The 13,737-nt window shown below is 42.7% G+C and overlaps 1 protein-coding gene across 1 annotated transcript; it reads right to left on the bottom strand.

The window, feature by feature from the left end:
• Positions 1-2,934: 2,934 nt before the first annotated feature.
• Positions 2,935-11,782, bottom strand: LOC110948416 (fibroblast growth factor 6). The gene is made up of 3 exons (XM_022189932.2): positions 10,441-11,782; positions 9,905-10,008; positions 2,935-6,241 (listed from the first exon to the last, which is right to left on the bottom strand). The coding sequence occupies exons 1-3, from the start codon at positions 10,784-10,786 to the stop codon at positions 6,065-6,067; spliced, it is 627 nt and encodes a 208-aa protein (XP_022045624.1). The 5' UTR covers positions 10,787-11,782; the 3' UTR covers positions 2,935-6,064.
• Positions 11,783-13,737: the final 1,955 nt, after the last annotated feature.

Below are 13,737 nucleotides of genomic sequence, written 5' to 3'. Positions count from 1 at the left end.
TTTGATACAATTCTTTTGTCTTTTGTGTGTGTTGCTTGCGATGTGTGGTTAGTTGACTATGGGATTCGTGTGACTGGTTTAGTTGACTAACTTTGTGGCAAAAACACTGTGTGGGTACGATGGTTTGCAACAGTGCGCGCCGAGGCTCACGGGAGACTGAGGCTCCACTAAAATCTTCCTCGGTGGGTCTTTAAGATCGGCCACCTGATCTCTCATTTTGACCATGAAAAAATTATATACAGTTCATGCACCGTACTCTGGCTCCACACATGCTGATGACCACTTCTGGTCTCAAAAAATGAAAAAATTGACCTTTTTTCATTTCTGTCTCTTACTGATTTTATTTTCTTGTTATCGTAAATATAAAATGAAAATCAAAGCATTTTTAAAATTTCATTATAAAGTTATGTTATACTGTGAATAACAAACTTGCAGACAACAGGTCAATATTTATTCGTGAAGATTAGATATCTGTGAACACCAATTCTTATATCCCTTTTTAATCCCACAAGGGGAAATTCTGATTTTTCGCATATCCCCCATCTGGGGGGGGTCAGAGCGTAAGGTCAGCCTCAGTACAGCACCCCTGGAGCAATTAGGGGTTAGGTGTCTTGCTCAGGGACACCTCGACATGAGCACGACGGGCCGGAGGATCAAACCGCAACCCTCCGGTTGTGAGACGGTGTTGGTGCAGACCCCCGACCAGGACCGGAGCCGGTGGGTCTGCGTCGTTCCACACACTGCTGGCGGCGGCCCGGACACTTGGACATTTATTGTTCGTGGCTAAGGGGTTTCGGGGACGTGTAAACCCCTTGGCTGGGGGCGATGTAGCGGCCGTGGGGGCCGCTGTGACTGTGTTCTGGGTAGGGGGGCCGCTAGGCATCATGGGGGGAATTATGTGTTCTTTGGGGATTGTTTTACGGGGTTGTTTGTTTGTTCCAGACGTTCTTTAATTACTGGTTGCATTTGGTTAGTTCAGTTCTGCGTTGTGAGTTCGTTTGTGTGTTTGTTGTTTTCATGTGTACCGTAGCTCAGGGGGGTTACGGGAGGAGTGACCTTGGCCTGGTACGTTGTGAGTTCTGGAGTGCTTATTGTGGAAGAGATAATAAATCCTGGTGTGCTAACTGTAAGATCCTTCGTCATTCCTGCCTTAAGTCGCCGCTCAGTGCTACAGTATGTTTTAGTATGTGGTCCAAAATATGACAAAAACATCATAGGTTAGTAGGTCGTCCAACAAAGTGGAGCAAGGTGTCCAGATAGCTCAACTGGTTAAGAAGGTGATTCATAAACAGAAGTGTGTCAGAGACGCAGGTTTGATTCCAGCTCATGAGCTTTACTGCATGGGTTTCCTGTTTTCCTCTCTATCCTTGGCGGAGGTCTGAACTCTGAGTGCTTTTCTAGTTAGAAAGTGCAACACCTTTTATTTTATTTTTTAAATGTAATAGTTTTGTTTCTTCTTTCATTTCATTTTTAAGGTTTGGATATCCGTGAACACTTATTTGAACAGAATATAGATTCTGATATTGCTGCAAAGAATAATGTTGGAGACGTGCACTCATGTTGGAATAAATCCTCATTGTGAAGCAACTTGCACTGAATTGGAAATATTTTAGAAAAACTCAGTGAATTTCAAGACAGGGCTAGAATTACATGATTTTAATAGTAATAGGTGGTGATCCAAAGTGGACCAGTCTGAGACATGAAAGTCCAGAGCTGAAAACGAGTCCCACTCCGGCCCTGGTTTAGTATGACATCCAAAATGTGTAAAAAAATAAAATAAAATAAAATAAAATGTCATAGTTTCATATGTCGTCCAAAATATGTAAAAAAAAAAACCAAAAAAAGAGTCATAGTTTCATATACTACATAACGATAATGTTTTCGTGAATTGAGCAGCCTTGGTGGATCACTGCACTGTCTGAATTCTTTTCTAGTTGGTTGTTTAACAGATCATTCTTTCTTTTTCACAATGTACCAAACTATTGGTTTTGTCATCCCTAATGTTGCTTTGTCTATTTGGTTTATTTAGAATTTCCAGTCTAATGGTGGTTTTCGTCACTGATAGTGAAGCTCTTTGGACTTCATATGGAAAGTTGACCTCACCAGATTCCAGACTTGAAATGAACTCTAGACCTTTAATCTGCTCCTTGTAAATGAAATAGAGGGAATAACTCACACCTGGACATGGATCAGCTGAGCAGCCAACTGTCCAATGACTGTTGGTCCTTTAAAAGAGGGAGGGTTCATCTAAAAGGTGATCACTCCATGTTCACCTGATTGGATGCAAAAAATCAGATTAAAGCTGAAATTCTGGGTTTCATTTCACGTCCTTTGTGGTGAACAGAGCTATAATGTACAAATATTTATGGACCTGACTCTGTGTGTGTGTGTGTGTGTGTGTGTGTGTGTGTGTGTGTGTGTGTGTGTGTGTGTGTGTGTGTTGTGCTGTCCACCTACTTAAACTTGACAGACTTTATTATGTAAGACGTCCTTAGACTAGTTTTGATGAATAACAAATTAATTAAAACCAATAGTATAATTCGTGCCAAATGATAGTTATTTCATAAAGCATTGCAATATTATGCACTCTTGATCTAATTTAAACCTTATTTATAGATATATTGACGGTATACATCTCTACACTACATTTCAGGATGCTCTTCTAAAAGAGATTCTAAATCTCTAAGAGAATTTTCTTGGTTAAATAAAGTCCATTTAAATAAGTAAAGTATTCAAATTCTGATTAATATGGTACTTTATTTCACCAGTCACAATGTTGCCTTTCTGCCTCTTCACCAGACGAGGGCGCCACACACTGACCCAGCAGGACTATTCTGTTGGTTTATTTTTCGTCTTCAGTCCAGTTCCTGTTATAAATCCTTTCATTGAGAGTAACTGAAGAATTAGAGCATTAAAGGATTCATAAACAACAGATTTTACAAAACGTCTTTTATTATCGTCTCAGGAATACAGTTGACTGCTGTGCACAGCACATACGTACAAAAATAAAAGGAAAACCATTTGTAATATAGTATTTTACTTACTCATCATCATATTTTTCAGAAACAAATGATTGGAGAAGTCTGTTGTTTCAAACTAATTTACAATCATTTCAATAATCGGAACTAAGGCAGAAGGTGAGGTATATGTTCAAAAGAGGAAGCACTCTCCCCTCAGTGCAGGAATAGAAAACTGAGAAAGAAACACAGAGGCTGCCGACACAACTCTGATCCCAGATCTGCTGACAGACCTCCGGTTCCCTGTGAACACATTTAAAACCAGCTGAACAGGTAGAAGAATGGCAGAATCTAGAGTCTGGATCCTGAATCAGAGGAAGACGTCCTCGTCCATCCAGAACTCTACATGCATAATGAGGAATCAGGAAGTACAGGGCTCGTGTTTTCTCACCGTTAACGGCTTTCTGCTGCATCCTACAACCAGCATCATGCAGAGATGTTTCCTTCTGACACCAAGCTGAGTTGCTTCCGGTGAAAAATATCAACTTCATTCTCATCAGACTTCCAGTCCAACGAGCTGCTGTGACTGAAACATCCCATAATAACCCAGTAAAATCACACAACACCATCATCAGAACAAGTCCTTTCTGTTCTCTGCATGTCAGCAGGATGGGGTGTAGGGAAACATCTAGTCATGTTCAGAAGATTGCACTCCATACAAAACATCTGCACCTTTTTTAGCACGTTTTCATGAAACATCTCTCCAGCCGGCTCCCACCAGATCAGCCCAGAAAAAGCTACAACCGATCGTGTTTTCATTTCCGATCAGAGATATGATAAAAAGGCTGATCAGTCTAATGAGTGAGGAGATGCTGAAGGCAAAGACAGTTCTTCAGAAACATCCTGGGATCATCACAGTATTCAGTCCAGCAGGAAACTCCAACATTCCTGGAAGCATTTGATTCAGTTTTATTTTATTTTAGAGGTCTTTTTGCTACATAACTACCAGAAACCAGTCAGTGTTTCTCCTCCTCTAAGCCTCCAGGTTTCATCAAACCGTCCCTCTGGTCTTTGTCCTCAAACCGTTTGTCCTGACTCACGGTAAATCCATCTGATACCATCTCCACCATCGCTTTGGCAGAAACAGAACCTGACAGGAGCGCTTTCACACGTGCACAAACACACACATGCACACACACTCACTCACTCATTCATTCATTCATTCTAGACAGGAGCCAAACCGTCGTTCAGACATTCTGCGTTACAGTAATGAGAGAAGGTCAAATATGAATAAAACACGTCTAGAAGAGCGTCTGCTACCGTTTTCACCATATTTTCTCCAGATGACCTCGTACTGGGGTGTTGCTACTTGCAGGATTTTGCAGGTAAAGTAGTTAAATAATTTAGTTACTGCTCAGTTGCACCTCATTCCCACTACTAGAAGACTTTTTTTTTTCTTTTTTTTTTAACCTAGGATGCCTTCATTTCACGTCATTAGACCTCATCTGGTCATTCGGTCTACAGGAGCCTCAACGGACCAGAAAAAACAAAAAGTCTCCATGAGAAACACAGAACGTCCTCTCAGGATCCTCAGAGCACCGGTCTGAACAGCTTTACCTGCTCAGGTAATTCTCCACATCGTCACCACACAAACAGTCAGCGCCACATGGATGTCCATCTCTGCTAGTTTCCCTTTGAGCTTCCTCCTTTTCCACATTGGAGATAAATACAGTATCTGAGAGGAGCAGTCGCTGGATTCAAGTATGGAACGCTGCAGATGAAGACTCCAAGAACACTGCTAAACACCCCTGTGGTTCGCTGTTGACTCCTCTGAAATATGCACAAATAGCTTCAAAGTGTGACTGAAATAAGCTTCATCCACTTCATCTAAACATCAGCGTAGCCTTCAGAAGTTTTCACAAACCTCAAATCACCAAATATTTCAAACTAACACAGCAGATGTCGTACTTCCAGTTCATCGACTCATCAGAAACAGATTCACTCTTTAGTTTCACTCAGAACCACGTTAATTTCAGAGTCAGATATCTTGAGACCAGCATGAAAGTCGAGCAGCTTCTCATGTCTGCTCTAAACGACACATTTAGAAGAAAATAATAAATGAGTAAAATCCAGAGAACACTTTAAAGTGGGGAAATCTAACATACAAGAAGACGTTTAGCTCTTCATAGTGTCAGGTCTCTGAGATTCTTCTACAGAAAATAAATAAATCAGTTCATCAGTTCCACATTCATCCTTAAATACCGACACACACTCTCACACTCCGTCTGACCTGATGATCGGCTACAGAACTGAGAAATCAAACCTGGGATTGTCAGAGCTCCTGTGGATGTGATGGAGACTCTAAATCTGGCTTTCCACATTAACCAGAGGCTCCACTGGGTCCTGTGCAGCACAGAGTCTCAATTACTTAATTGATCTAATTCTGGAAAGAAAATAAAGTGGAGAAAGCTCTGGCACTCTAGGAATTGTGCTGAAGTCCTCCGGGTGGAGTCTGAGGGATGACGACCGGCGGATCGTTCCTATTTCTGAGCATGCAGGGGGAGGGGGAGGAGGAGGAGGAGGAGGAGGAGGAATTCAAGGCACCGCCACCTCATGACAAAGCAGAAAAACAGCCGCCGCCATGTCTGAAGAGCTCCAGTCGCACTGCCAGTCGAACGCAGCGACGGGGAAATGTCGACAACACATTAACACATTTTCAGTCCATAGACACTCTTCTGTGTAGAAACTTCATGCACTCATTCCTCATCTTCTGGGTTGTCAGGATGTGGTGCTTTGAGGTAAGAATCCATCTCCACTGACGGGGCAAAGCACCCCGAAAAACTGAGATGACGCCTCTCCATCCGTCACGTCACAAAAACATGGTGAAAATCATAAAAGCAGCAAAGAATGGCATTTCCATAGTTTCTAATAAAAAGTCAGCTACCCAAATATACATATAAAGTTTGAATAAATACTATCAGATATAACGGTATTTCTTTCTTCTACAGTCCGTGTTTGTCTGCTTGTGTTCTGTACGTATACGGTATCTGTTACCTGGGAAGTACTCCACATGTGCAAATCAGTTTAGTTATTGCCAGTTACTCTCATCATATTCGGGGTAGGAAGTGCGTTACGGTCATGGCGGTGGTGGCCTTATTGCCCCTCTTCACCCGGCCGTGCTTGCTGAGAGCGATGAAGGATCCTCTGTAGACCAGAGACTCGTAGGCGTTGTAGTTGTTCGGCAGCAAACTCTCCTTAAACTTGCACTCGTCATGGAAGACTGTCTGGAAGAAAAAGAAGATGGTGGTTTGAAGCTGTAAAGACAACATTAAAAAGCTTTTTAAAAGAAAGATGGTGAGCAATGCACACAAATATGAACATAAATGAAGATTAGACGTAGTAATGGGAGCATTTACTGAACATTTAGACGATGTAGAAAAGCACAAAGTTCTCCTAAACTCCAGGAGAATCAATGAAAACAGATATTAAAGCCTCCGTCAGGTCATTGATTAACCCTAAAAACTCATTTCCATGGATCACAGTTCCATATTTAGGAGGGTTTTTTGTTTTTTATACATCTAACTCTACACTTTTCTTTCCTCTAGAATGTGCAGAGCTACAAAGTCCTCTGTCTCCACCTGCCTCTGCAGCTAGAGCACTCCAGCTCACCTCCAACCAGTGTCCAGGTTTAAGATGGGTTTCTAGTATTGGTTGGATTCAGACGCGTTCAAACTGCAAACAGATCCAACCTGAGTTGACTGCAGGTTCATGGTGGGAACGTTCAGCTCGTTAACTCTATTAACGGCTAATTTCACTCATCATGATGGCACTAATGATTATTCTCCTGTCTATTAATGTCAGCGACCTTCTTTATAAATCAGTTAGCTGTTTGGTCTAAAAACTCTCAGAAAACAGTGAAATATGTCGTCAGTGTTTCCCTCAAATGTCGTGTTTTACCCACAACCCAAAGATCTTTAGTTTACTGTCAGATAAACAAAGATAATTAATTTACCAGTCACGTCTGTTAACCACAGCTTTCCTATTAATAAATTTTGCAACGAAGCAATGAAGACACTAAACAAGAAATTAGACCAGAATTCTGTAAAGCTGGATCTCAAGGACTTGTTTGTGGAGGACTTCAACCAACTTCAACAAATATAGAGCAACTTTAATTCATCTACACTACTGTTCAAAAGTTTGGGTCGCTTAAAAATGTCCTTGTTGTTCAAAGAAAATAATTTTTTTCAATGAAGATCACATCAAATGAGTGATAAATCCAGTGTAGACATAGTTAATGTGGTAAATGACTATTGTAGCTGTAAACAGCTGGTTTTTAATGGAATATCTCCATAGGGGTACAGAAACAAATAAATATTCAAACTTAAGAAGCTGGAGTCTGTTTCAACAAAAAGAATGAAATTAAGAATCATTTGTCCAAATAGTTTATGTCTAGTGTTGGCCGGTGTATAAAAACACGCCTTCAGGACGTGTTTATAAGGAACAGAACTTTAGTTGAACTTCACCCATAAGAACACTTCCTCTGTTGTATATATATTTATCTATATGCAATAACACTAATCTTAAAGGAATAGTCAGACATTTATTAAAATGTTTTCTTGTCTGGACGCTAATGATGAAGCTAACAGGACACATTAACAGAAAGACTGTAAACACAACTAGCCTGGCTGTGGTTCAACACAATCAATAATTAATATAAGATTTATTATTTAATTCAGACGAACCACAACTTTTCCAACCACAAAGTCAGCTTTTAGACAGACTTTTCCAAACAGCAGCTGGTCTAGTTTTAGTTGGTTCCAGTCTTTATGAAGCTCCAGCTGCACATTTAGGGACAGAAACCCAAAGTTTCAACCTCTAACTTTACAGTTTCCAGACTACAGGCAGTTTCACATTTTAGGAAAAGTTTGCAGAAAATATTCAACCCATACAGTGGAGCATTCCTAATTAAGTAAATGATTCCTGGTGCAATAAAACTCCATGATCCTTCTATAGAAGAATAAACTCTACGTTAAAAAAACAATACAGCTGCTCTGCTGAAGCCTGAACAGTGAACAGCTTTCTCTCCATCCAGACCATGAGGTCTAATTCAGTCTGTTATCAGATCATCAGGCTGCTCTCAAGCCAACGCTTCATCACTCAGGACCAGATAAGAGCCTCGCATTCTGAAACAACCAGCAGCATTTAGACACTAACTTCTGTCCTCACAACATTTATCTTTAGTCATTTACAAACACATTTTATCAGCATGCCACCGTCTGACAGCCTAATGATATAATCTGTTAACCAATCACCAGCCAGAAGTCTTTTATTAGGTTTCTTTGAAACTGTGAAGATAAATGATAAACTGGCAGCAGAGAAACAAAATGAAGACCCAATCTACACCAGCTCAGACCTGACCTTCTGAAGCAAATAAACTCTTCATATACATACACATATATACATGTACAATGATCTGCACAGGACAGATTAGGACAAGACAACAATAAGCCTACATATAAATAATTCCATAATGAAAATCTTGTGAATCTTTATCTCTGATCTAAACCAAGCATAAAACATCCAGTTTGTCCTAAAAACATCCAGTTTCATATTTCCAGGGATTAAACAGAACAGAAGACAGGGTTAGATGGAGGCAATTGATTCGCTGTGGCGACCCCTGAAGAGAAAAGCCAAAAGGAAAAGAAGAAGAAGAAACAGAACATTAATGATCCAACTGATACAGCATTTAGAGGTAGAACCACACGGTCAATAAAAGCACAGTTTCCATTATTACTGAAACAAATGCTGGAAAACTCATTTAAGCACTAAAAATTAACAAAACAAATCTCTAGAGAGCTGATGAATGTTTACTGGAGACCTTCAGTCCTATGTAGATGTTCTACTCTGTAAAACTTCTATCAAGATGGTATCAGGTGGAGGTAGATCCTTTCTCCTCCACCTCCTCTGAAGCTGCCCTCAGAATGAGCACTTTACTGTTTGAAATGGATCCATCTATCGATCCATCATCCATCCATCCATCCATCCCTCTATCCATCCATCATCCATCCATCCATCATCCATCCATCCCTCTATCCATCCCTCTGTCATCCAACCATCCATCTATCCATCCATCCCTTTATCATCCATCCATCTATCCATTCATCCATCCATCCATCCATCCCTCTATCCATCCATCATCCATCCATCCATCTATCCATTCATCCATCCATCCATCCATCCCTCTATCCATCCATCATCCATCCATCCATTCATCCATTAATCCATCCATCCCTCTATCCATCCATCATCCATCCATCCATCCATCCCTCTATCCATTCATCCATTAATCCATCCATCCATCCATCCATCCATCCATCATTCATCCATCCCTCTATCCATCCCTCTATCATCCAACCATCCATCCATCCCTTTATCATCCATCATCCATCCATCCATCCCTCTATCCATCCATCCATCCATCCATCCATCCATCCCTCTATCCATGCATCCATCCCTATATCCATCCCTCTATCCATCCAGCCATCCATCATCTATCCATCATCCATCCATCCATCCCTCTATCCATGCATCCATCCATCCCTCTATCCATCCATCCATCCATTCATCCATCCCTATATCCATCCATCCATCCCTCTAGCCATGCATCCATCCATCCATCCATCCATCCATTCATCCCTCTATCCATACAGGTCTGGCGCTCTGCCTTTAAATAGAGCAGTAGAATATTACGCATGAAATGTATGTATGTATGTATGTATGTATATATGTGTGTGTGTGTGTGTGTGTGTGTGTGTGTGTGTGTGTGTGTGTGTGTGTGTGTGTGTGTGTGTGTGTGTGTGTGTGTGTGTGTGTGTGTGTGTCTCCTATTGTAAAACACAGCAGGGCAGCTTAAAGATCAATAACTGAGGATGAAGCAGAAGACCTACCGTTCCGTACAACCTTCCACGGCTGTTCATTGCGACAAACATGTGACTCCTGATCCCGAACAGACTCACCACTCCTCTGTCCACCGTGGAGATCTCTATGAGACCTGGACAAAGGAAGGGTTTATTAGAGAGGATCCTCCTGCTCTTCTGTGGGTGGAACCTGCAGGTTTACTGCGCAGCATGCCGAGCCTTTGTTCTGCATCTTTCACTCCATCTTACATCTTTTGCATCCCCCCCACCCCCACCCTCCACCGGTAATTAAGCGCATTGTGAGACCGTTAATGTGCAGTTAACTGCTTTGACGTGCGGCTGTGGCTCTGCGGACCGCCCTCACTGCTCTGCGTAAAAATAAGTTGGTCTAAAAGCGTCCATACATTCATGACATGGTTGAGCTGTGGGGAGGAGGAGGAGGGGAGGAAGAGGGCTGCTCAGTGCTGATGGATCTGTTTTTAATAGATTAGTCAGTGGGATGAGCTATGATCATGCACATTAATAGAGGATCAGATCTACTGCATTACGGTGGAGGTTTCACTCACTGTACTGGTTTTCATTGTGAGCACCGTTTATCCTGCCGTCGGGGAGGACCTGGAGGTGAAACCCGATGCCCACGTTGCAGTAGAGCCTCCGCACTCTCTTGATGCCCAGCAGATAGTCACTCTCCCAGTTCAGCTCCGGTTTCTCCCCGGAGATCCCCAGCACGGAGCGGGAGAACAGGGTCTCCCAGCGCCTCTCCAGTAGGGTTGCGTTTGTCCTGCCGCTCGGTACCGGGTACGCGGACACTATCCCCAGCAGAAAGCCCAGGAGAACCACGACGGGCAGCGTCCAGAGCGGCGTGCCGGCCTCGCAGGACATACTGACGAGGAGCCTTTGCGCAACGGCCATCCGGTTTACCTTCGGGCCACGTGGTCCAAATTAATGAGCCTAAAAATACCGCTCTTCTTGTTTTGCTTCCTTCGGCATGCTGGCTCGGGGTTATTCTGGGAGCACGGAGCGGAGCTCTGGGCATGAAGCAGCCCCGGTGCAGAGGAGGACAGACGGGAGAGTGCGTGGCAGAGCTGGAGGTGCTGGTGCTGGTGATGGAGATGCTGGTGCTGGTGATTACCATGTTTTGCAGCTCCTCCGCGCCCCTCTCTCTCACACACACGCACACGCTCTGTTCTCTCTCTCTTTTCCCCCTCTCTGTCTCTCCTCGGGATGAATCCTCTGGTTTCACCAAAAACCTTCTTTCCACCTGGATGACATCATGCTGCTCCCCACTGAGCTGAGGACTGGAGCAGGAAGGAGCTTACTGGTGGCGGCCTGAGAGCTCCGAGCACCGGGCTGCTCCCAAATTGGGTCGGTGGTCATGTGTCTGTCAGGCCGCTTCCTTATTTAGAAGGAAGGTGTAAAAACAGGCCGGCTGTCACCGGAGAGCAATGACAGCTCTAGTGGTCCCTCTGCTGCTGCTGGGCCCTTCAACACCTTCTACCAGCAGATCTAAGCTTTATCCAGGACCCCTCAAACCTCACGGTCAGCTGGAGCCGGCAGGGCGTCCTCAGCCGGGGTCCAGACCTCCAGACCTTCAGACCTCCAGTCTTGTCCTTGAGCCAGACACTGATCCCCAATCAGCTGGTCCAGGACTCTAATCATGCCATATTTCTACGTGCACTCCGTGCGTGTTCCAGGACGCATTCGTGAGAACTGTGAGAAGAAGTGGAGGCCCGTCACGAATGTCTCACATAGCCAACATGCCTTTCTCTCCTCTCCATGGAGCTGGATGCCAGCAGCAGCTCTCTGCAGTTCCCCACATCTCCAAAGGATGGCGCCATTTCCAAGTCCACGTGGAGCCTTCAGGCTGTAGAACAAACTGCAGGTTTCTGGACACTAAGGAGCATTTATTCAGGGGACATCAGTTATCCAATAAAATGACACCAAGTTTAAGATGCAGCGGAGACTGAAAGCTTCAATGAGTCAAAGACAACATCATTAACAATGCAGTTCTTTTATTTTGTATAAAATCTATTTGGTAACTGCATATTTATACACAATGTGATGTAGATGAAAATGAAACGCAGCTTGTTGTGGCTGAATGACAGAAATCACACCAGTAACAGCTGGAGGCCGGAACGTAGCCAACCTTTGGCACTTTAAACAGGACATTTGGTTTAGGAGTGAAAAGGACTCATTCATTCAGCTAAAGATGTCTGGAGAGTTAATGTGTTTAAATATGACAGAAACCAGTGGTTATATAAGACTCAGATAAAACGACAGGACATGAGAAAGAAACGAAGCGGTGGATCTGAGTTGTGTAACTTTGAGTGAAACATCGACAGCAGATAAATGCTGGGACGCTGCAAAGCTACAGGATCAAATAAATTAGAGCTGAGGATGCTTCTATACCATATCTATACAAATAATTTATGTTTTTCACAGAAACAGCCTTCACCATGCACCTAGAAACGATGCTGCAGATTCCAATAGTTCCATACATGCTATCTGGAATAAAAGCTTCATAAATAAATACATATGTACAAAAACAGGCTTCAAAATGTACAGGCACTTTTTTCTTGTAAAACAACCTCTTTCTGACACTTAGCTAATATCTGCTGAGCGTTCTGACAGATCCTCTGCTGGCAGCACCTTCCTCAGGTCTTTCTACCTGCTCAGCCTCACTTATTACCTCCAGGATCAAATGAATTCACCTGCTGGCTGAGACACAAGCAGCACTTTAGAGAAGATCACATCTTCTGGTTCATTTAAAAAGCCGCAGAGCTTCAGAACGAATGAGCAGCAATAAAAAAACTCCACACATCTTTCATTTCTCAGCTAAATGCTTCCACTGACTGCGTGATGTTCAGGAATGAACATACAGATTTGATGAGACTTCACATCTATTCGTTCATCACCAGCATCACCTAAAGCCTGTCTGGATGTCTGATTGTCATCTTTAAATGCAGTAAAACACGAAGGATCAGGCAACAGGAAAATAAAAAGAGTGCATAAAAGCTAAAGTTGAGAGGAGTTTGTGAAGGTGACCAGTGTCTCCTGATCATCCAGAGTTTTCCAGCTTCTTAATCAGTCAGTGGAAAACTGGAAAACCTCAGCAGGCCACAGCGATCAAACAGTAAATCTGTATTCAAAATATTTTATAAAATCTATAAAACCTGTTCATAAACCAACAGATGGAGGCAGAATCAGAGAACAGGGAAATATTCCAGCTCCGTTCAGTGGACGTAGTGAATGAAATAACACGGGGGGGGGGGGGGGGGGGGTTAGAGCTGGAAATAGTTGACAGAGATCCTAAAGTGGTTCAGAGAGTCAGTCCATCCATCCATCCATCCATCCATCCATCGAGGATGGCTTTAGACTAATGAGAGTCAAACTATGGAGAATCTGGGATATATCGTTCAGGCATTTTGGAGTTTGACCCATTGTAAGGGGCTAAATATTAAAATATTCTGATCATTTCTCACAAATCCCTCTAATGCAGGTTCTCAAGTTAGTTAAAAGTGGAGTCTGTGATTCTGCAGAAAGATTTCGGTGGAAAACAAATTCCAATCCTGTTACAGTAGAACATTCTGATGGATTCATGGAGAGAATTACCTCCTACCCATCAAATAACTGCCCCATGGAAATGACACGGACAGTGTGACTTCACTTCTAAGGGAGCAGTTTGTATTACTTGAGCATCCCTTATATATATATATACACACGTGGACAAAATTGTTGGTACTCCTCAGTTAAAGAAGGAAAAACCCACAATTCTCACTGAAATCACTTGAAACTCACAAAAGTAACAATAAATAAAAATTTATTGAAAATTAAATAATCAAAATCAGCCATCACTTTTGAAT

Source organism: Acanthochromis polyacanthus, chromosome 8 (genome assembly GCF_021347895.1).
Source record: "Acanthochromis polyacanthus isolate Apoly-LR-REF ecotype Palm Island chromosome 8, KAUST_Apoly_ChrSc, whole genome shotgun sequence".
Classification (NCBI taxonomy): domain Eukaryota; kingdom Metazoa; phylum Chordata; class Actinopteri; family Pomacentridae; genus Acanthochromis; species Acanthochromis polyacanthus.
This window is presented reverse-complemented; position numbering and strand designations above follow the sequence as displayed.

Coding starts and splice junctions, on each gene's coding strand:
- LOC110948416 (XM_022189932.2), bottom strand. CDS start 10,786: ATGGCCGTTGCGCAAAGGCTCCTCGTCAGTATGTCCTGCGAGGCCGGC. Junction 10,009..10,440: donor TCACAATGAAAACCAGTACA/GTGAGTGAAACC, acceptor TCCTTTGTCCAG/GTCTCATAGAGATCTCCACG. Junction 6,242..9,904: donor GTGGAAGGTTGTACGGAACG/GTAGGTCTTCTG, acceptor TTTTTCTTCCAG/ACAGTCTTCCATGACGAGTG.